A 25,010-nucleotide genomic window follows, 5' to 3' on the forward strand; every position below is an offset into this window, starting at 1 on the left:
AGTCCTATCCCAAACCTGCTCTGCTACAGCCTGCGCTGCCTTGGTGGCCACTCCATCCTTCCAGTTAGAAAACTTAGGGTCACGAGGTCATCCTAGACTCCTCCTCACGCACTTTCCATATAGATCTCAGCAACCCGGTGGTCCCATCTTCCTTCCAAAATATATTCAGAAGCCAACAACTTCTTTTTTCTTTCTTTTTTTTTTTTTTTTTTTGGCTGCACCATATGGCTTGTGGGATATTGCCATGTGACTTGTGGGATCTTAGTTTCCTCACCAGGGATCGAACCTGGGACCTTAGCAGTGAGAGCGAGGGGTCCTAACCACTGCACTGCCAGGGGATTCCCCAGAAGCCAACCACTTCTTACCGTCTCTACCACCTTCCTGGTCCAGACCATCATTACCACTCACTGGGTTTCTGCCAGCTCCTCCCAACCTGTGCCCTGCTTCCACCCCTCTCAACCTGCTCTGTCTCAGTGTTACTCATCTGCTCAAAGCCCATCCAGTGGCTTCCCCTCTCATTCAGAGTAGATCCCAAACTCCCTAAAATGCCTGCCATGCCCTCCACCATCTGCCCTGCCCCATTACCTCTCCACCTTCTGCTACTCTCCCCTGTGACCCCTCTGCCACCCTGACCTCCTTGTTCCTTTAATATGCCAGAGACTCCCCTGCCTCCACATTTGCTGTTACCTCTCCTGGAACGGTTCCCCTAAATATCTGTGAAGATACTGGCCTTAAGTCTTTCAGGTGTAGGCTCAGAAACACAGTCTCCACAAAGACTTCCCTGATCACCCAACTTAAATCTCAACCCCACCTCCTCTTATCCTCTGTTCAATATTTCACTTGTTTGCTGACCATCTCTTCCCACTAGAATGGAAGCTACACAAAGGCACACATTTTAGTTTTGTTACTGTGTTACTAGCACCTAAATCAGTGTCAGGCACATAGCAAGCACTTCCTAGCTGGTTGTTGAGTGAATGTAACATGAGGCAAAACACACTATTTCACCCACAGAGGCTGCCATAATCTGCCTCATGGGATGCTCAAAACACCTGGACATAATGGAACTATCTGGGCACTTTCCTATGTGCAGACACCATTCTAAGAACTTCACACACTTTAGCTCATTAGTTGCATGCAATAACTTATATGTATTAACTAAGTTAACTCTCCCAATAACCCTACCAGGAAGTTCTATTATTACCACTATTTGACAAATGAAGGAGAAAACGACTGGTAAAGTAACTTGCCCAAGGTCACAAAACTACTGAGTGATGGAGCCAAGATTTTGACAGGCAGGTCTGGGCCCAGGGCCTAGCCCTTAAAATGTGTCACACTTTAATGTCACACATATGTCATTATTTCTTGGAACTTTTTTTTGAAGAACAGCATTCAATTTGTAATAGCATCTTTTATTTTAAAGCCATTCTTTTGATTTCAGTGTTACATTTGGGTATGACTTCCTTCATTTCTACAAGGGTAAGGAACTCTTTACCTTGGAACAAAGTCAATATTTTCCTCTACTGAAAGGGGGTGGGGGGAGAGACAGTAAAAACTCTGAAAATAGAACCAAAGTTTCAGTGAGTCTCTTTTAAAGAAAACACCAGTCTCTGCCATAGAGTGTGGTTACGAGTGACTTAAGTAACAACCATCATTTCTGGAGCATTTAGTGGACACTTTGACATCATGTTGTTTCATCACAACCCACAAACACGACCAAGTAGGTGCTATGGTTGCCATGTTCCAGGTAAGGAAAGGAGGACTTGCAGAAGAAAGTAACTTGACCCAGAGTCATTGGAAGCAGAACTGGGCCACCCAGACCCCTGGCTGTGTGCTGCCCATCAGTCCTGCCCGACTGGCCGGCTTCTCAAAGGTAACAATGACACTTGCTCTGAGATGCTAGGAGGAGAAGGAGTGAAAGTAGGATTCCCAAGACGGGTACCCACCTGCAGCCCCACGAGTCTGTGTATGTCCTGGGAGGAGGGCAGGTCGCAGTCGTCGGAGAAAGCTGCTGCATGGCCCAGGGCCAAGGTGGTACCGTACAGCTCTTGTATGTCCCCTGAATTAACAAACACCAGGAGTTACAATAGTATAGCATTCATTCCAGGGCTAGAGAGAGCTTAGAGCATAAACAATCCCTGATTTTGCTGTGGAGGAAAAGTATATAATCTGTGGTTTCAAGTGGTTTGGCATTTTGCTTGATAAGAATGGCTCATATCATATGAAAAGCCACTTGATAATAAGCTCCTATCCGCATTGGTCAGATTTCTTTATTTCTGTGGCTTTGTAGGCATTTCACCAGTGCGCGTCTTATTTTGCATGTGGGAAAGAGAGAAGACAAGCGTTTAACACCACAGTTTAGCTTGCTTCTAATAACATCATCAGTGAGGCTTTATCCCTCTGTGTTTCAGGGTTGCAGGGTACCTATTACAAACTTTGACAGGGAGTGGCTCTCAGAGAGTCAACTGGATTGTCCCAGAAAGTGAATATCAACCTTTGTTTTCAAAATATTCTTTGATTTTTTATACTACTACCAAATTTAATAAGCCATGAAAATCACTGAGCCACTAGATATTTCAAAATTGAACAGAGATGGGCATTCTACTTATCAGCTGCTCCTTTTCTGAGTATTCTTGGCATCGGCGAGTATACCTTGGACGATTACATCATCATCCAAATAGATGACTTTCTCGTGTTGGTGAATAAGCAGAGGGAGATAAAATCGTACAAAGTTCAGCTGTTGAAACAAGAAAAGAAGTGATGGTGAGGAAGAGACAGAAGTTCCAGTGTCTAATAGGGGTGCTCATGGGTCAGCTTTGACCATGACCATGGCTCAGCTCTAGGTTTGGAGCAGAATAAAACGGAAACTGCAGAGAGGCCTGCCTGAGCTTCCTAGTGCCCAGTTTACCTGGGGCCCTGGAACTGAAATCAGCACCTATCAGAGGTTCTTCTAGAGCCAACCTCCGCCCCCCACTTCTGAGACTGTCACTATTTTCATCACTGTGAACTGCTACAGTGGAAGCCACAGAAGCTATTAATCTTTCTGGCCACAAATTGCCTGCCTTTCTCTATACTCAGTAATTTGACACTGGTCAACTGAAACAGCCTTAAACACACACACACACGCATGCATCATCCCTCACATCATCACATCACACACACTAAATGTAATGTCCAGTCACAGTACACACAATTGCCAATGGGTGGGGAATATATTTTTCTGGTCTCACAACTTGGCACCCCAACCACCCCTTAGGTATATTTACACATATAAAAGGATCCTACATTTTCTTATGCTTCATTTCTTCTTTCATTATGTAGCTTCATTATGTAAACTTCATAATGTAGCTTCATTATATAAACCATCTTACATCCTTTCTGCAACAGATGCCTTATAAATGGTCAAAGCAGAGTTTGGTGGAGATCTAACACTGCGAGGCTTCAGAAACATTTCATGTGCACCCCAGTGGCTGGCCCTCCACCCTGAATAAGCGTCTCACCAAGAACCATCCCCTACATGTGTAATCCCTACTCACAGGCTGGAGCAGCTCAGGCCTTGAGGAGTCCGGTCTAATCTTTCCTTTAAGGACCACAGGGTTGAACTCCACGATTTTAAAGTTTATTTCTCTCAGTTTAGAATGTTCGATCCATTTCCTAAAGAGATAACAAAAACAAAGAATGACATCTAGCACGCACCCCCAACCTTGCCTCAATACACCTATTGCCTTGGAGTCAATGTCTTGCCTCCTTAGAAAATGAAAAATACAGCATGTGTAACCTTAGTCAATTCTAGTCTATAAATCCTTCTCATTTTTCCCCCATCTGGTTCAGCTTTGAATCTTTTTTTTTTTTTTTTCATTCACGTAACTCCTTTTGCAAAGGAAATGAAGCAAAATAGTAATAACCAAATATCTCCCCAGAGCCTCATAATATCTCCGCAGGAAACTGGAAGAACAATAAGCGTTTCTTCTTTAAAAAAAAAAAAAAAAAAAACTTTATTTATTTATTTAGACTGCACTGGTCTTGGTTGTAGCACGCAGGTTTGGTTGCTCAACAGCATGTGGGATTTTAGTTCCCCAGCCAGGGATCAAACCCACGACCCCTGCACTGGAAGGCCAGTTCTTAGCCACTGGACCACCAGGGAAGTCCCAGTGTTCCTTCTCTCTTATAAAGCAGCATCTGTAGTTGTTGGTATTCTCTTTGCCATGGGGTAAGAGCCCTGTAAGGAGGCAGGGCATCCTTTGACTGAATCGTGTTTACTCTGCTGTTTGGACTCCAAGGATGACCTAAATTTACCTTTACCTTTCAATCATCTGTCTTTGCTCCCCACCTTCATCTCCTCTTCTCCACCCTCTCCACTTATGTGTGCTCAGTCTTACAGAAATTCTGCCTATCTTTTATCCAATTTGTAATATGATTCTTCATAGAAATCATTTCAAAATTAAATTTCCAATTTTATTTTTCATGTGGGCCACACATTTTAAAACCACACATGGTAACATTTTTGCTGATTAAAAATCAACAAGAGGGGTTTCCCTAGTGACTCAGTGGTAAAAGAATCCACCTGCCAAGGCAAGAGACACAGATTCGATCCCTGGTCCAGGAAGATCCCACATGCCGAGGAGCATCTAAGCCCGTGTCCCACAACTGCAGAGCCAGTGCTCCAGAGCCAGGGAACTGCAGCTACTGAGCCCAAGTGCCGAACCTGCTGAAGCCTGCACGACCTACAGCCCATGTTCCACAATAAGAGAAGACACTGCGATGAGAAGCCCATGCACCGCAGCAAAGAGCAGTTTCCACTCCCCGCAACCAGAGAAAAGTCCACACAAAGCGATGAAGACCCAGCACAGCCAAAAATAAATAAATAAAATTATTTTTAAAAATCGACAGAAGGATTCACTCTTCCAAACAAAATTTAGACCTGCAAAATTTGAAACATAAAAATCAGTCATTTATACAATGTTGTATATCAAATATATCTCAATAAAGCTAGGGAGGAAAAAATCATGTAACCAAGAAAAAGAGAGACAACCAACAGAAAAATAGGCCAGACACTTGAACATGTACATCGAAATGGTAAGGAAACATGTGGGGAAAAAGGGCTCAACCTCATTAGAAATCAAGGAACCTCAAATTAAAACCACAATTCAATACCCCTGAACACCATCAGAATGGCAGTTAGAAAGATTGACCACGCTGAGCACTGGTGTTATAGGGGCGTGTTTACCAAAGGATCCCACAAAGATGATCATTAAGCTGTACATGGGGTTTATACAATTCTCTGTTTGTGTGTTATATGTCAAAAAAAAAAGAATTTTAAAAATATTTTAAAATGAGGTGGTGGAGATGACAACCAAGAGCTGAGAAACAGTCCCTGCTTAAACGTCATGAAGCCCTGCAGTTCCTGCCTCCCTCTGGTTCAAGTACAAACCCTCACTCCTATTACACATGCCATCCTTCTGGTTTGGTTATCTGGTGTTCATACCCACAGATAATTAAAGAGCTGTTAACAACAGGCTAAGGAACAATCTGCAACAGTAAGTGATGAGAAGAGTTTGGTGATCTGGTTTGGGGTTTGGTTATCTGTTCTTCACGCGTGCAGGCTTGTGCTCAGTCGCTTCAGTCGTGTCCGACTCTTCTTGACCCCATGGACTGTAGCCCGTGACAGGCTCCTCTGTCCATGGGATTCTCCAAGCAAGAATACTGGAATGGGTTGCCATGTCCTCCTCCAGGGGATCTTCCTGACTCAGGGATCAAACCTACTGCATTGCAACATTTCAGTCAAATGTCTCCTGCACTGCAAGCGATTCTGAACCCACTGAGCCACCTGGGAAGCCTGGTTTTCATACCCACAGATAATTAAAGAGCTGTTAACAATGTGCTAAGTGAACAATCTGAAATAATAAATGATATGAAGAATAAAAAAACGAGACAGAAAAACCCACAGCAGCCAAAGACCATTTAGATAAAGAGCAATTGTGTTTTATATCTTAGTACCTCCTCTGGTGCTGTTAAAAAAAAATCTGATTATAAAAATCAAACATGAATACATTCTCCTTATAAATGATGGAAACAACACTTGAAATACCTTGAACTTCTCTTCATCACTTCTCTCCACTTTTTTCATCCTTCTTAAAAATAATTACTTTTTAGATCTGGTGGGTATTTCTGGGTCTTTTTTTTTTCTTCTTACAGAAATACATACATGTACATGTACACATTTATATTTGGGGGCTTTTCATTCCATTGCTTCAGATTGAATGCTGTGTCCTCCACATATTTGTATGCTGAAACCTAATCCCAAGTGTGGTGGTATTTGGAGGTGTGGCTTTTCAGAGATGATTAGGTCTTGAGGGTGGAACCCCCATGAATGGGGTTAGTACTCCTATAAAAGAGACCCTGGTGAACCTCTCCTATCCCTTCTCCATGTGAGACACAGCAAGAAGGCAGCCTGCTATGAGCCAGGAGGTGAGCCCTTACCAGACATGAATCTGCTGGCCCCTAGACCTTGGGCTTCTCAGTCTCCAGAACCTGAGAAGTAAAGTTCTCCTGTTTTTAAGCCAAACCATCCAGACTGTGGCATTTGGTTACAGCAACTCAAATGAATTAAGACATTCATAAAGTGGGTCAGTATGTGAGGAGTACTGCAACTTGTATTTTCCACTTAATAATATGCCTTGGGGCTCTTCCATGCCTTCTTTCTTTGTTAATAGCTGGATCATATTCCATAGTTCATTTAAATATTCTTCCATTGATGGACATTTAAGCACTTGGCAATTTTTTTTATTATTTCACATAATTCTGAAATTAACATTGTTGTACATATATTTTGGTAGTGTATACTAGAATTTCTGTAGTACATATTCCCAGCTGTTGAAATGGGATGGTGAGTCAAAATATATACACAGTGCCATTCTATTAGATATTTCCATACTGTCCTCTCAGAATGCTTTAGTAATTTATGAAGTGTACATTGTGCAAACAAGGAATAAGCATGTCCATCTTCCTGCACAGGATGGTGCTGTCCTATTTAGATTTACCGTCCTGATGAGTAGACAACTATATGTCATTGTTTTAATTTGTATTTCCCTACTAGAAACATGGACCATCTTTTTGTGTTTGCTGGCCATTTATAGTTTTTTGTTCCGTGCATTGTCTGCATTCTGTGCTCATTTTTCTACTATATGCTTGTCTTTTTAAATTTTTTGGGTAAGAATTCTTTATACATTTTGGATAGTAATCCTTCTTCTAGAATACATGTGGAAGACAGTTTTCCTAATCAGTTGTGTGATCAGTTTCACTCAGTGTTTTTCATCAGTTAACATTTTTTTAATATTAGCAGTCAGATCTGTCCATTTTTCCCCCCTGAGGTCTGGGAGTCACTCTCCATACCAAAATTATACAACTATCTTGCAATTTAGTAATACATTTAGAATTTTATCTCCTGTTTATTTCTTCTAAATCCAACTCCAATTTATGGTTTAGTATGGTGTGTAATAGGAAAGAAGTCACTTTGTAGTTAATGAATTATAATTAATGATGATTCTGAGCCATTTTAGATGATTACATTAATAGCCTATCAGGTTAAGAAAGCAGAGAAAGGAGAAACTTTGAGAAAGAAAGACTCATGTAAATGGCTTAAGGATTGAGTTTCCTTCGTGCATTAAATAATTCGTTTCTGTAGAACAATGCACTGCCCTATCAGATTAATGAGGCTTTGCTGAAATTTCCTTAGCCAGGCAACACATTTGTCAGGCCATCAGGTAAACCTCAGGTTATCCTCTCATTAATTTGAAGAACATTTATCAAACCCAAGAAAGAAGAGAATCCATATAAGAAAAGATAGGAACAATTAACAGGAAGTAGAGGGACTTCCCTGGTGGTGCAGTGGACAAGAATCCAGCTGCCAATGCAGGGGACACAATTTCGATCTCTGGTCTGGGAAGATTCCACATGTCTCAGAGCAACTAACTCTGTGTGCCACAACCACTGAGCCTACGTGCTGTGACTACTGAGCCTGCACAGCTAGAGTCTGTGCTCAGCCACAAGAGAAGTCACCACAACAGAAAGTAGCCGCTGCTCGCAGCAACTACAGAAAGCCCATGAGCAACAGTGAAGACCCAGCACAACCAAAAATAACTATATTAAAAACAAAAAGTTGATTAAAAAAGAAAAAAAAAAGGAAGTAGAAAACTCCAGAGTCTACAGTACACATATTACCGAATTCGGGACAGAGTGTTCCGGAGACCAACTACATAAAACAAGATGTTGGCATCGGTGTTGCTGTAGATGCTGTTGATGGCAGCCATGGCGGCGCCCATCCTGCCTGCTGCTGCACAGATCACCACCGGAATTTCATCCTCCATCTCCTCCGGGGTCTCAGAGTCATCATCTGGAAACATCAGAACCAGAGTCTTGGAACATGAAGGAATTTCACAGTCCGGTTTGTCTTTCCCACTCCAGGGGGAAGACACACTGTGGGGAAGGGACCGTCCATCATTCTCCGATATCCAACCTTTCCTTTTCTCAGAACATTGGAAATTTACCTGGCACACAGCCAACCACTATTTTTCTAGACTCCCTTGCAGCTTTAAGTGACCAACTGTTGACCAGTGAGGTGCTGGGGTCAGTATATGTGCAACTATTGGGTTTGCCTTTAAAAAGAATGTGAGGATTTCCCTGGTGGCCCACTGGTTAAGTGGTTGAGTGAAACTATTCTGTATTCTATGATAGTACATAAATGTCATTATAAATTTCTCAAAACCCATAGAATGAATAACACCAGGGGTAAACCCTAATGTGGACACTGGTGGGGATTCCCCGAAAGTTCAGTGCTTAGGACTCAGAGCTTCCACTGCAAGGGGTTCGATGCCTAGTCAGGGAACAAAGATCCTGCATGCCTCATAGTATGACCCAAAAAAAGAAGAAGAAAGAAATTAACTATGGACACTGGTGATAATGATGTGTTAATGTAAGTCCAATGACTGTAACACGTGTACCACTCTGGTGCAAGATGTTAATAGTGGGGGAGGCTGTGTGTATGTGTGTGTATGTATGTATTTGTGTGTGTGTGTGTGTGTGTGTGGTGGAAGGAGGAATGGAAGAAGTCTCTGTACCTTCTGCTCAGTTTTGCTGTGAACCTAAAAAGCTGCTCTAAAAAGTAAAGTCTATTAAAAAATCAACACGCACTTCTCAAAAAAATCCAGCCCAAATGGAAGAGGATCCAGTAAATGGTGATCATTTTCTGCAGCCCTCTCAGCCTCCATTTCCAAGGCAGACCTCCTGCCAGGTGGGTGTATGTCTCTCAAACCCTTCTTAATGTACACCCAAAGCATGTAAACTACACACAGTATAAATATTACATGAAATTTTATGTATTATTTTAAAACCAAAATGAAATCATACTTTCATAGTCTCTGTAACTTGCTTTTTTCATATAACATACCACAGATATCCATCTTTCGATGCCAACATTGTGTTCTTTTGGGCAGTATTTCATAGCACCGATTGCTTTTTAAAATTTTAACACTGAATGGGATAAAAATGTGCTATTGGATAAATTTATGTGGTCCAAACACCATATGGCCAATTAATTAGTCAGGATATGTGCTTTCTAACAGTTCTTTTAACAGCTATTATAAAAGCAACTCATTTCTTTCCATGGAGAAAGGAGTTTGCAGTGGGATCAGCCAGCTGAATGTGTTGGCCTGTGGGCAGGAAGTTAAATGTGTGGAGTAAAGAGCTCAAACAACATTTGACCTTATATGACCTTCTCTCTTTCTCAAAGAAATTTACTGAGTCATTCTTTCCATACTATTGTGGACTGAATTGTATATCCCTAAAATGTATAATGCTGAAGCCCTAACCCCCTAATATTAAGTTAAATGAGGCCATTGTGCGTGTTCAGTCACTCATATCCAACTCTTTGCGACCCCAAGGACTGTAGTCCGCCAGGCTCCTCTGCCCACGGAATTTTCCAGGCAAGTATACAGGAGTAGGGTGCCATTTCCTTCTGCAAGGGATCTTCCTGACCCAGTGATTTCTTGCATCTCCTGTACTGGCAGGCAGATTCTTTACCACTAGCATCACCTGGAAAGCCCTAAATGAGGCTATTTTTGCTGATTAAAAATTGACAAATGGGGCTTCCCTGGTGGGTCAGTGATAAAGAATCCACCTGCCAATGCAAGAGACGCAGGCTTGATTCTTGGTCCAAGAAGATCCCACATGTCGTGGTGCAACTAAGCCTGTGCGCCACAACTATTGAGCTTGTGCTCTAGAGCCCACAAACTGCAACTACTGAAGCCAGCACAGGGCCCTCACTCTGCAACAAGAGAAGCCACCGCACTTAATGAAAAGTAGCCCCTGCTCTCTGCAACTAGAGAAAAGCCTTCACGGCAACGAAGACCCAGCACAGCCAAAAATAAATTAATCAATTTTGAAAAGATAGATTGAGGGAAAAAAACAAAAACCAAACAAACAAACTTGGGGCCAGGAGTGTGTTGTGACACACCCTCTGTGTGGTTCTTATAAGTGTTAAAGTTTGAGTAGGAGTAATAACTCTAGAACACAACTAAAATGTTAGTCTTGGTGGGTTTTCTACAAACAAGTCCTTGGAAACTGACCAAATTTTTGCTTGTCTCTGAACCTACCTATTGAAAGGACTCAAACTGTGTCTTTAAGTATTTCGTCTCATTCATTCCTTTATTTAGCTGTCCTGGGTCTTAGTTGGGGCATGCAGAATCTAAATTTTATTATTATTATTTATTGGAGTATAACTGCTTTTCAATGTTAGCTCCTGCTGTACAGTAAAGCAAATCAGCTCTATGTACACATGAGTCCCCTCTTGGACCTCCCTCCCACTGCCTCCCCCACCCCACTCATTTAGGTCATCATCAATTACGGCATGCACACTCTTAGTTGTGGCATGTAGGATCTAGTTCCCTGACCAGGAACTGAACCCAGGCCCCCTGCATTTGGAAGCTCAGAGTCTTAGCCACTGGACCAGGGAAGTCTCAATTAGGTATCTCTTCTTGGTGGACTACATGCCTGCTTACCTGCTTCATTCTTTTCCATATTTATTTTTATTATGGTAAAATACGCAACATAAAATTTACCATCTTGGACTTCCCTGATGGTCCAGTGGCTAAGACTCTGTTCTCCCAATGCAGGGGGCCAGGGGTTTGATCCCTGGTCAAGGAACTTGATCTCACATTCCTCAACTAAGAATTCATATGTTGCAATTAAGATCTGGTGTAGCCAAATAAATATATTACGAACAGTCTTACCATCTTAACCACTTTCAAACGTACGGTTCAATGGTATTAAATACATTCACAACTGTTGTACAACCATCAGTATCATCCATCCCCATAACACTTTTCATCTTGCAGAACAGAAACTCTATACCCAGTAAACAATAATTCCCTCCCCCGCTCACTCAGCTCCTGGCAGTCATCACTGTGCCTTCTGTCATCATGAATTTGACTATTCTGTCTCATATTAGTGGAATCACACATTATCCATCTTTTTGTGATTGGCTTGCATCACTTATCATACCTGCTTCATTCCTGAGCATGGTCCCCTTATGAACTTTCTTATACAGAATCCCGCAGAGGGTCACAATTAGAAGGAACAGCAACACCTGGTTAACTGAAATAAAGACAGAAACATGTTCAAGTCTAACCTGTCAAACTGAAATTGTGGATTAAGTTTACAATAGCCAGTGTGAACACATGTGCTCCCTGACATTTCTGACTTACACAGAAGTAGAGGTCTAGAACCTTTCTCTAAGCAGACAGCATGCGGAATAAAGGGTTAATCTGTGATACTGGTGATACTCAAGGATACCAGGTGTAGTTTAAGAAGAGACAGGGCTCTTCCCAGGCAGTCTGATGTACAGGTTGCTTAACCTCTCTGAGCCTCAGTTTGCTCATCTGCTAAATGGGGATTGTAACAATAATCATTACCTTTCAGGGGTGTTTTGAGAGTTAACAAAGCTAATGAAGGCCCAATAAAGGCTTTAAAACTCTTATGTATTATCATTTACTATTTTTGTGCATCAAGATATTGATTTATTGGCTTCATACTGATCTATTTTATGGCCCCTAGGCATTTATCTTCACATTCGTAAAAGGAAGGAGTTGGACAGTCTTCATGGATGCCTTTCAGAGCTACATCCTAAAGCTCAGTTGTTTTGCCTTACTGACATCCACCATCTCCTGTCTGCCTTTCTGGGTTATCAGATTCAGACAAAGACAAGCAGATACTATACTCAGTTTAAAACAGAAATATAGAAAAGCAGAAGACGAGACAAAATTTAGAGTTAGTCAATACAACTGATTAACATTCCCATCCCACAGCCAGTTTGGGGAAGCAGCCCAATGCCTCTACCATCTGACCCTTTTTTAGTATAAGTATGTCCCATGCAGTATTGGGGACATACTTACACTAAAAAATTATTCACAGTTTATTAGAAATTCAAGTCTAACTGGATATTTTATCTTTTTATCTGCTACATTGGGCAGCTCTACTCTGAGGGTAACAGTAACACAATTAGGTTATTATTTTCCCACTAGATTCACAAACAACTGGATATAAAATCAGAGGCAAATCCAGGTTTTGATGGTGTCATAAGATTAAATAATTTGAGATGACTCTTTAAGAATAAGAAGACAAATTACAAATTAGACAGAAACATGAATATTTATTTAAAATGAGAAAATAAACCATATTTGCAACTTTTATAGAACCATCAGACCACTCTCATGAAAAATCTACCCCTGAACAAAACACTTAACTTTCTACAGAAATCATCCTCCTATGATGATGCTAAGAATTGCCTTTGGAAAAACTATCCATGAAAATCAAAGAAGATTTCAAAACTAAATAAATAAATAAAAGAAAAAGACACAGAAGAAGACCCAGCATCAAAACAGTCCTTCGAAATATCTATTTTAAATCATAACTTTCCAAAGTTTGTAATCTTACTTTTTCGTAACAAAGCCATGTGGGTTCACGTGGATAAAAACTGTGACCTGTGGATTAAAGAATAAAATTTTGCTTAATAGATAATCAACCCAAAAGTCATAATATAATTATTAAGGACTGTGTCTTTGACTGTTTGGTGTATGGCAAATTTTATAATCATTCTTAACTGTTCTGAATTTAGAATTTTGGAAACTATTTTGTAAATGTAGATCTCACCTCTTCAGATTGATTTCTCTGGTTGTACAAAATGTGCAAAAGGCCCCCAATGGTAATCTTTTACCTTCTTCAAGAAGCTGTGGTAATATACACAATGTATTACTCAGCTATTAAAAAGAATGCATTTGAATCAGTTCTAATGAGGTGAATGAAACTGGAGCCTATTATACAGAGTGAAGTAAGTCAGAAAGAAAAACAGCAATCAGTATATTAATGCATATATTGGAATTTAGAAAGATGGTAACAATAACCCTATATGTGAGACAGCAAAAGAGACACTGTGGACTCTGTGGGAGAAGGCAAGGGTGGGATGATTTGAGAGAATAGCATTGAAACATGTATATTACCATATGTGAAATAGATTGCCATTCCAGGTTCAATGCATGAGACAGGGTGCTCAGGGCCAGTTTACTGGGATGACCCTGAGGGATGGGATGGGGAGGGAGGTGGGAGGGGGGTTCAGGATTGGGGACACATGTACACCCATGGCTGATTCATGTCAATGTATGGCAAAAACCACCACAATATTGTAAAGTAATTAGCCTCCAATAAAAATAAACAAATTTATAAAAAAAGAACAGCCATGTGAGTCCCCTGGGTTAGCAGGTCAGACGGCACTAACTAAAAGAAATGTCACATATGAGAGTTTCCTTGATATAAACTATCAATCCCATGCCTTTTCCTCTGCTATCATAACTTCCTTCCTTTGATAAGGATGCTCCTACATCTTTAGGAATCCCTTAAGAAAACAGAACCATCCTCAGAGGAGTACACTTTACACCCCCATTCAATCATTCATTCAGTAAACATTTACTGAGATCCTACTAAAAGTCCAGCACAGTGCTATGTCCTGGGGATGCAGTAATGAACAAACTAGCCTTGGTCCCTAACATCATGAAGCTATTTTCAGTGGGAAAAGCAGATATTAAAATGTAACAAACAAACTAATTATCAGTAGATTATGAATAAAATGATTAGACATAAAGGAAATTAGACATAGAGCTGCTAGAATACCTCTAGATGAATAGAGGTAGGGAAGCATCTTGAAGACAAATCAGGAAAAGCCGAGGAGATGACATTTGATCAGGAGAAAGAGCAGGAGCCAGTGGAGAGAATGCAGAGGGGCATACCAGGCGAAGGGAGCAGCAAGTGCAAAGGCCCTGGGGCTGAGGGTCCTAAGTACCACAAGAGGCTCAGTGTAGCTGGAACAGAGTGGGCTAAGGGAGAGACTGACCAGAAGAGGCTGAAGACAAACTGCGGGGGTCAGTAAGGGAGTACGGGTTTTATTTTAAGTGCATGTAGCCCCCTTCATCCACCTTTGTCTTCCTTAAATCCCTAAAGTAATGTTTTTCAAACATTCCCACAGAGATTCTGATGATAAAGGAGAGCAGACACTCAAAGTCATCCACAGTGAGTTGAAAATACCTAACAAGTTTCTCGTTTTACCTTTACATTCATGTAAACTGTTACAAAAATATCTGAAAAAAAAAAAAAAAAGTTCCTTTCATTGTCAGAAGAGCTCTTTTTGGGGAGAAAACTCTTCATTATGAAATCCAGATTTTCTATGCATAGATGAATAGATAGAGGTAAGAGAAGGAGAAAGCTAAGAGTAAATGATGAGCTGGAATCCTGTGGTTTGGCAGCAGCCCAAAAAGAACAGCATGTAAAGTGGAGAAAGATCCTGGGACAGGAGCTGCCAATCACACATTAGAACTTATTAAACAGCACGTTTCTAAATAACCAACAGGTTACTGAAGAAATCAAAAGGGAAATCAAAAAATTTCTAGAAACAAATGACAATGAAAACAGAACAACTCAAAACCTATGGGATGCAGCAAAAGCAGTTCTAAGAGGGAAGTTTCTAGCAACACAATCCTACCTCATGAAACAAGAAAAACATCAAATAGACAACCCAACTTTACACCTAAAACAACTGGAAAAAGAAGAACAAAAAACCCCCAAAATTAGTGGAAGGAAAATCATAAAGATCCAAGCAGAAATAAATGAAAATGAAGAAATAATAGTAAAGATTAATAAAACTAAGAGCTGGTTCTTTGAGAAGATAAACAAAATCGACAAACCCTTAGCCAGACTCATCAAGAACAAAAGAGAGAGGAAACAAATCAACAAAATTAGAAATGAAAAAGAAGAGGTTACAACAGGCAATGCAGAAATTTAAAGGATTATAAGAGACTATTATGAACAATTATATGACAATAAAATGGAAAACCTGGAAGAAATGGACAGATTCTTATATAAGTTCAGTCTTCCAAGACTGAACCAGGAAGAAATAGAAATTATGAACAACCCAATTACAAGCACTGAAATTGAAGCTGTAATCAAAAATCTCCCCAAAAGCAAAAGCACAGGACCAGAGGGCTTCACCAGAGAACCCTATCAAACATTTAGAGAAGGGCTAATGCCTATCCTTCTAAATCTCTTTCAAAAAATTGCAGAGGAACACTTCCAAACTCATTCTATGAGGCCACCATCACCCTGATACTAAAACCAGACAAAGACAACACAAAATAAGAAAACTACAGGCCAGTATCACTGATGAACATAGATGCAAAAATCCTCAACAAAATTTTAGCAAACAGAATTCAGCAACACATCAAAAAGCTCATACACCAAGATCAAGTTGGGTTTATTCCAGGGATGCAAGGATTCTTCAATATACACAAATCAATCAATGTGATACACCATATTAATAAACTGAAAGATAAAAACCATATGATCATCTCAATAGATGCAGAAAAAGCCTTTGACAAAATTCAGCACACATTTATGATTAAAACTCTGCAAAAATGGGCATAGAAGGAACCTACCTCAACATAGTAAAGGCCATATATGATAAGCCTACAGCAAACATTATTTGCAATGGTGAAAAACTGAAAGCATTCTCCCTAACATCAGGAACAAGACAAGGGTGTCCACTTTTACCACTATTATTCAACATAATTCTGGAAGTCCTAGCTACAGCAATCAGAGAAGAAAAAGAAATAAAAGGAATCTAGATCAGAAAAGAAGTAAAGCTCTCACTGTTTGCAGATGATATGATACTGTACATAGAAAACCCTAAAGAGAGTATCAGAAAATTGCTAGAGCTAATCAGTGAATTCAGCAAAGTTGCAGAATACAAAATCAATACACATAAATCACTTGCATTTCTATACACTAACAATGAAAAATCAGAAAGAGAAATGAAGGAATCAATTGCATTCACCATTACAACAAAAATAATTAAATATCTAGGAATAAATTTACCTAAGGAGACAAAAGAACTGTATACAGAAAATTGTAAGACACTGATAAAAGAAATCAAAGATGACATAAACAGAGAGATATTCAATGTTCCTGGGTGGGAAGAATAAATATTGTGAAAATGATTATACTACCAAATGCAATCTACAGATTCAATGTGATTCCTATCAAATTACCAATGGCATTTTTCACAGAACTAAAACAAAAAATTTTACAATTCATATGGAAACACAAAAGACCCCAAATAGCCAAAGCAGTTTTGAGAAAGAACAATGGAGCTGGAGGAATCAACCTTCCTGACTTCAGATTATATATACTACATAGCTACAGTCATCAAAACAGTATGGTACTGGCACAAAAACAAAAATATAGACCAATTGAACAAGATAGAAAGCCCAGAAATAAATCCATGCACCTGTGGGTACCTTATTTTTGACAAGGGAGGCAAGAATATACAATGGGGCAAAGAGAGCCTCTTCAATAAATGGTGCTGGGAAAACTGGACAGCTACATGTAAAAGAATGAAATTAGAACACTTCCTAACACAATAGACAAAGATAAACTCAAAATGGATTAAAGACCTAAATGTAAGACCAGAAACTATAAAACTCTTAGAGGAAAACATAGGCAAAACAGCCGATGACATAAATCAAAGCAAGATCCTCTATGACCCACCTCCTAGAGTAATGGAAATAAAACAAAAGTAAACAAGTGGGACCTGATTAAACTTAAAAGCTTTTGCACAGCAAATGACACTATAAGCAAGGTGAAAAAACAACGCTCAGAATGGGAGGAAATAATAGCAAATGAAACAACTGACAAAGGATTAATTTCTAAAATATACAAGCAGCTCATACAACTGAATGCCAGAAAAACAAACAACCCAATCAAAAAGTGGGAAGAAGACCTAAACAGACATTTCTCCAAAGAGGACAGAGAGATGGCTAACAAACACATGAAAAGATGCTCAACATCGTTCATTATTAGAGAAATGCAAATCAAAACCACAATGAGATGTCACCTCACACCAGTCAGAATGGCCATCATCAAAAAGTCTACAGATAATAAATGCTGGAGAGGGTGTGGAGAAAAGGGAACACTCTTGCACTGTTGGTGGGAGTGTAAACTGATATAGCCAATATGGAGGACGGTATGGAGATTCTTTTAAAAACCAGGATAAAACCACCATATGAGCCAGCAATCCCACTCCTAGGCATATACCCTGAGGAAACTAAAATTGAAAACGACACATGTATCCCATTGTTCATTGCAGCAGTATTTACAATAGCTAGAACATGGAAGCAAACTAGATGTCCACTGACGGATGAATGGATGGAGAAGTTGTGGTACATATACACAATGGAATATTACTCAGCCATAAAAAGGAATGCATTTGAGTCAGTTCTGATGAGGTGGATGAATCTAGAACCTGTTATACAGAGAGAAGTGAGTCAGAAAAAGAAAGATAAATTTTGTATTCTAACACACATATACAGAATCTGGAAAAATAGTACTGAAGAATTTATTTACAGGGCAGCAATGAAGAAACAGACATAGAGAAAAGACTTACGGACATGGGGAGAGGAGAGGAAAGGGTGAGATGAATGGAAAGAGTAACATGGAAACTTACATTACCATATGTAAAATAGGTAGCCAAAGGGAATTTGCTGTATGGCTCGGGAAACTCAAACAGGGGCTCTGTGTCAACCGAGAGGGCTGGGCTGGGGAGGGAGATGGGAGGGAGTTTCAAAAGGGAGGGGATATATGTATACCTATGGCTGATTCATGTTGACGTTTGACAGAATCCAAAAAAATTCTATAAAGCAATTATCCTTCAGTAAAAAATAAATTAACAGCAACAAAAAGAATTTCTTTCCCCGTACAGATGGGCTCTCAGGACTTTCGAAGAACTGGAATTTCCAATACTCAGTCTGCAGCCTCTGCCATGCTCTGTACCTTCTAAGCCCCACCCTGCCTCCACACTGCTTTTCCCATGAATCTAAAGACACACGTTGTTGTATTTGAGAGGAATCAAGGGAAGAGGGCACATTCTTTATTTTGAACATGGAGGGTGGGAGAGAAAAGCAACTGATCTATAAAGCTCTGTGGGTACTGGACAGGAGAATGGAAGCCGTCAAGTACTGGTATAAAGTTTGGAGGGAATATTGCATCGGGGAAAGGAGAGTTAATTTCCTTTGAATCTCCAAATCGATGGTAGATGGCTAGAATCTTAACATTTTTTGACACAAATATCTTGGAAGTTTGGTGAATCCTACAGATCTCTTCTCAGAATAATATCTTTAAAAGCTTAAAAGGTATATTGTGTTATAAAGAAAATCAATGATAAAATTTTAAAGCAAGCCATCAGAATATTTGGAGAAAAAGACAAATTTGTGATCTACCAATAAACACACTTCTTCATTAAATAACAAAGAATATTAGCAGGTAGAATACTTACTGTAACTTGAGGTAGTGATGAACTTTAAAAAATGTGAGATATTTGTAACAACCATAATGTAATATGAAAACATCTGATTTATACTGATAATGAAGTCACAGGTACCACAATTTCTGTGGTTTGTTGCCTATATTCACAAGGGAAGGAAATGCTCAATTTCAGTGAGAGGTTAGTGAAATTAAAGATTCATTTTTTCCCATCTAAGTGCCTGAAAAATGAAATGTACCTATGGACACTTTAAGCATCTGCACATCTCAGGTTAAATATTACAGAATCTCTGGGGCTGATTCAATGGTAGCTAGGTTAAGATGTCAGAGAAAACTGACGTTTTTAATGTTTCACCATCTAGTAAAATTGCTTCTTTGGGAAGATTTGCCAGGTTTGTGCTGCAGCTTTTTGCAGCCGCAGACTCACAGAGTGTGTGTGTATGTGTGTGGGGGGGGGGTGGGGTGGGGGGGGCAGGGAATGGGCATGGGATGGGGAGAAACTTGGGGGTGGGCTGTTGCGCACTGCAGAATGAGAAACTGTCCCAGGCAAACAGTGGGAGAGGAGCAGGTTGACTCTCAAGGTGACTGCCAGGGATGAGGAGCACAGATGAAAAAGAAAGCCCTCAAAGGAAGGCTGGAGACATGCCAGAGACTGATCTGGGATAAGATTTGCCTGTTTTTCATAGCTGTACATTTCCAGGAGTAATTACAATATCCATCTTTTCACAACTTCATATAGACCAGTGTTGAAACACCTGCCTGTCCACTGAACATTATAGAAAATAAAAAAGGGCCCAGGACACAAAACAGAAGGAGACTTTTCACTTGGTAATCTTATAGGACTTACTAAATAACCAATATGGCTCTCGATACCAATCAATTAAAATGGGCAACACTGATGTCCCACTGGTCTGTTCTGACTGATAAACAGAAGCCTTGGCACCCATAGAATGTTGAATGACATAAATGCATTATCTACTCAGTCAAATAAATAGTTAAGTACAAGAGAAGCTAAACATACATGCGCACACGCGCACACACACACACACAACAGAGTAGCTATCACAGCAATCATCCTCATCTTCTCCCAGAACAACTTCTTACTTCTTTTGCTTGAGACAAATGCATAGCAAATTCCAAGCCATCTATCAGCTAGATATACTACAGGAACAATTTCTTTTAACAGGAGCGGCAACTACCTCTTCAAAGAATAAAGAATTGGCCTTATAAGAACCATTCTGCCAAGACACTTGAAATATGTTGACAAGGTCATTTCTTTGTAGTGTCCTAGATTTCCATAAATTTCCTATTGTGAACTTCCATAATTAGAAAGAGCGCTTCACTCAGAGAAACACAACCGGTGACATATAATAAAAATTCGGTATACTTGCTTTTTAAAAAAAAAAAAAAAAAAAAAAAAGGCTTCCCTCTTGTGACATGTCAGTGATTAAAGGCATATCAGGTCAGCTTCAAAATTTGATTTGTTGATTTTTTTTTAATGTTTAAATTTTTACTTACAGTAGAATTCACTTTTCTGATTATATCATTCTGTGATTCTTAACACATGCAGAAATTCTTGTGATAATCCCAGCAAATGCGATAAAGAACAATTTCAGCACCTCCAAGGAATTCCCCTGCACTGCCCTCTCGCAGATGGACTCAACCTGACACCTAGCCCCTGGTAACCCCTGATCTAGGCTCTGTCCCTGTGGTTTTGCCATGTCCAGAATATCATATGAATGGAATCACACAGTTCACAGTGTTTCGAGACTCTTCTTTAGTTAGTTTTGGCTGCGCTGGGTCTTTGTTGCTGAGTGGGCTTTTCTCTAACTGTGGCAGTGGGAGGCTACTCTCTAGTGGCTGTGTGGGCTTCTCAAGGCAGCGGCTTCTCTGGCTGCGGAACACAGGCCTTAGGGGATGAGGGCTCAGCAGCTGCCACTCTCAGGCTCTAGAGTACAGAGTCAGTAATTGTGGCATACTGGCTTAGTCGCTCCACAGCATGTGGAATCTTCCCGGACCAGAAATCAAACTTGTGTCCCCCGCATTGACAGATGAATTCCCATCCACTGTATCACCAGGGAAGCCCCTGAAACTCTTCTTTCGCTTACAAGAGACTTGGGATTCATACTTGCTGTTGTATGTATCCATAATTTGTTCCTTTTGATTTTTTTGGCCACACTCTGTGGCATGAGGGATCTCAGTTCCCTGACCAGGGATTGAACTCACACCCCCTGCATTGAAAGTACAGGGTCCTAACCACTGGACCACCAAGAAAGTCCCTTTCTTATTTTTGAGTTTTGAGAGTTCTTTACATATTCTGGATACAAGTCTTTTCTTAGATATGTGATTTGCAAATACTTTCCTCCAGCAGATGGCTCTTCTTTTCAATCTTCTAATAACAAATTTTCCAAAGCAAAAGTTTTTAATATTGATAATGTCCATTTCATCAATCTTTTTTCTTTTTCATATCATGCTTTCAATGTCATATCTGAGAACTTTTAGTCTAACTCAAGGTCATGATGAGTTTCCCCTGCATTTCCTTCTGAGAGTTTTGTAGTTTTACATTTCCATTTTGAGTCCTTTTTTAATATGGCCTGAGATATAGGTGAAAGTTCATTTTTAATCATATAAATGTCCAGTTGCTCTGGGACCATTTGTTGAGAAGACTACACTTTCCCTTGAATTGATTTTTTTCTTTAATGTTTAATTTGTCAAGGAGTTTGAATTTAAAGGATGACATGTGTTCTAAAGAAGATTTCTTATTCTCTCCTATGCGTTTTACAAGAATTATAGATCTGCATAGCAATCAGTGGCTACAAAGTAACTTACATCATCAAATAAAGATTCAGCAACATTTTACAAGTAGCACCAGACTTAAGGAGACAGAAAAAGGGCTGATACATCATTAAAAAGTTTCAACCAAACATTTCCCCAAATCCATTCTATCTTTGCACAATATTCTGGAGTATTTTATCTGTGCTCTGAAAATTCGAGAGAGCTAACAAACTCTCTTCTCTCAAAATATTCCTCTTATAACTCTGCTTCCTGGTTGTCCCAGTTCATCATTTATCTATATGCTTATCATAATATCTTATATGTTCATTAGAAGAAGCAGTGGGCATTAAGAGAAGCAGAAGATAGCAGGATAAGTTTGATGAAAAAAAAACATGAAGTATAATCATTAGAATTTTAGATTTTAAAATTCATTTTAGCTTGGAAACCTAAAATTAAACTTTGTCACATATTCAATCATTTCTTTGCGGCATTTTCCAGGAGCTGAAAACTGATTTCCTTCATCTTAAAAAAAAAAAAGAAGAAGAAGAAGAGAAAGAAAAATAGCTAATTTGCCATAAATAACAATTTGTCTTGAAAACTCGAAGTTTATTTTAAAATTAAATTGATGCTTCTTAATTCTTCTCCTTCTAAGGAACTTCTGAACTTGACATTTGACCAGAGGTAACAGTCGGCAAACAAAGATTATTAACCTTTAGGAATTAGTAAAACGACAGAGACACTCCAAGGGGTGAAACCAGGAAAGGCAAGGTGTCATAGTACTCCAGGGATTCCTTATGAACCAAAGCGTTGTGAGGACTTGTTGGCAGTGATCTGGGGAAACGCTTCACCGCGGATTGGATTCGAGCCTTTAATTCACTGTCAACAACTGGCTACAATGCCTCTTTCATTTTCCCGGGGTTCAGACTACACACCCAGGAGCTCTGAGTGCATTGGCAATGGCCTTTTTCCTTTTCTCCTCATGAACTTGAGGAAGAATTGAGTCAAAAAGCACCTTATTTATGATTCTTCTGAGACTGGTTTCAGGTACTTTTTATCCACCTACTATTCTAGATGATATGTGTTAAGCTAACATTTTGAGGTGAGTTAAGCTAACTTTTTGAGGAGATGTCAACCTAACATGGTCTTTGACCACATGTCTGTTCCATCGCAAAAACCATCTAGTACCATGGGAGAGAATGAGAGGGAGGCCAGAAGGCTCTGGGCTCTGAATTCCTGAGGTCAGCTCCTCCCTGGATATCCCAGTCAGCCAACCCAATAAATTACTGTATTTTCCTTAAACAGCTTTGAAATGATGTTCCATTTCATGCAAACAAGGATCCTTACAAATGCATTCCTTGTAACCAAGACAGTGTGCACATATACAGAGAAGCTTGCAGGGGCCAGATGATAATAACAGGTACAATTTACAGAGCTTAATTTGCACCCAGATCTATGTTGACCATTTAGGTACATTGCTATGTTCTTTAATTCTTATGAACAAACTCAGATGGATATATTACTAATTCCATTTTTTAAACAAGGAAATTGTGACTCAGAGAAACTTGCTCAAAATCACACAGCTAGTATTTAAATGGTGGGACAGGGATTTGAAATTAGGGCTTTCTGACTTCAAAGCTGATGCTCTTTAACCACTCTTTAGGACTCTTGAAGACCTATTTTGGCTAACCCAGAGGCAGGGGAGGTGGGCTCCAGGTAACAGATGTCACTGTGTGTTGATAAAATTCACAGCTCCCAGGAAAGTTGGTCCACTTTCCCCTGAGTGCTCAGTTACTCTAACTATTAAGGTCATACCAAAGAGTAAGTATCGATGCATCTGAAAAGGGTGCTATCTTTTCCTGTCCAGCATGTTGTCAACTCTAAACTCTGTTTAAGATAAAATAAGAGGCTTCAGAAACCTGATATGGCACATTTAACTGCAAGGTACAGCAGTGGTGAGCCAAGGAAGGGAATCCCTGAAATAAATTCTTATAGGAAAACTTCTACAGTGATTTTGAAATGCAAGGCTGCGAGGAGTTCTTGAGAAGGTTTCCAAGAAAAAACCTGTTTGGTTTACTTTTTTAAAAGAATATGAGATTGTTATAGAGATTCAGTATGCCTGATTGACATCTTTCTCCCTGTCTTTACAATTTCATCTCATCTCTGACGGTGGCACATTCCATTTAAGCTGCTGTAAAGTGGTGTTTCCAATACTTGCAGACAAAAGCGTTCTAATTAAGTAGGTGCCCAAGAGATGTTTGCATCTTCTAGAGAGGAGCTGATGGCGTGGATTTGGCAGAGGGAGCAGAAGTGTAATGGGGTAGAAGAACAATGGGAGAGATCAGGGATGAGAGCTAGAGAGAACGGCTGCAGGATACTTAAGAAGACACAGAGTAAGAAGCAGAGATCTGGGGCCAAGAGAAACTGGGGCAGAGGCTGAGAGAGCTCTTCTGAGCTAACATGGCTCCTGCCTGCGAGGAAATGCATCACAAGACTCATTCCTGCACGGACGAGGACCCGGTGCACGGCCGTGCAGACCACCTGCCAGCTCTCTCCCACTCTACACACATCCTGTGTATAGCCTATGGAACCCCACACTTGCCTGCTTTCCCACCCACTGTGTGATTGCTCATTCTCAGATTCTTCTGCTATTCCCTCATCTCCAGAACTTCTAAATGGTGGAACACCTCAGGATTCAATTTTTTATTTCTTCTTTCTCTAAACTCTTGCCTTAGACAGTCTCACCCTGTTTCCTGGATTGAATGCATGCGTGCTCAGTAGCTCAGTTATGTCCGAAACTGAGGACATATAAACCTTGCAACCCTGTGGACTGTAAACTCACCAGGTTCCTCTGTCCAAGGGATTCCCCAGGCAAGAATACTGGAGTGGGTTGCCATTTCCTTCTCCAGAGGATCTTCCCAACCTAGGAACTGAAACTGCATCTCCTATGTCTCCTGCATTGGCAGATGGATTCTTTACCACCTCACACCTGGGAAGCCCCTCCTGGCTTGAGATACCATTTACATGCTGATTACCCCCAAATCACTGTCTGCAGCCCATTTCTCTCATGTGGACTCCAGACTCCTAAAGCTAAGTGTCTGTGGGCATCTCCACTTGGAGGCATCCTCATGTTGAAATCTTAGCTCCTGATGTTTCCCCACCATCATCTTTCCCAACTCCATTCTTATAATTGCTCCATGAAAATAAGCTTGGTTTTGTCCTTGACTCTTCTCTGTTTCTCCTTCCCTACAGATGGACTGACAACAAAGCCTGTCAGTTCCACCTTCAAAATACATCCAGAATCTTTACCACCTGTACTGCCTTTGCCC

General features: G+C 40.2%; 1 protein-coding gene across 1 annotated transcript in view; it reads right to left on the reverse strand.

The window, feature by feature from the left end:
- The window catches only part of GLT8D2 (glycosyltransferase 8 domain containing 2), a 35,979-nt gene that overhangs the window by 5,476 nt on the left and 5,493 nt on the right, over positions 1-25,010 (reverse strand). Inside the window, exons 2-7 of the mRNA XM_052640923.1 lie at positions 12,985-13,031; positions 11,554-11,646; positions 8,218-8,389; positions 3,534-3,651; positions 2,650-2,734; positions 1,944-2,056 (exon numbers count right to left, since the gene is read on the reverse strand). Coding sequence (XP_052496883.1) covers positions 1,944-2,056; positions 2,650-2,734; positions 3,534-3,651; positions 8,218-8,389; positions 11,554-11,646; positions 12,985-13,003 — 600 coding nt within the window. The 5' untranslated portion in view covers positions 13,004-13,031. The remainder of the gene's footprint in view (positions 1-1,943; positions 2,057-2,649; positions 2,735-3,533; positions 3,652-8,217; positions 8,390-11,553; positions 11,647-12,984; positions 13,032-25,010) is intronic.

Source organism: Budorcas taxicolor, chromosome 5 (assembly GCF_023091745.1).
Source record: "Budorcas taxicolor isolate Tak-1 chromosome 5, Takin1.1, whole genome shotgun sequence".
NCBI classification, from domain to species: domain Eukaryota; kingdom Metazoa; phylum Chordata; class Mammalia; order Artiodactyla; family Bovidae; genus Budorcas; species Budorcas taxicolor.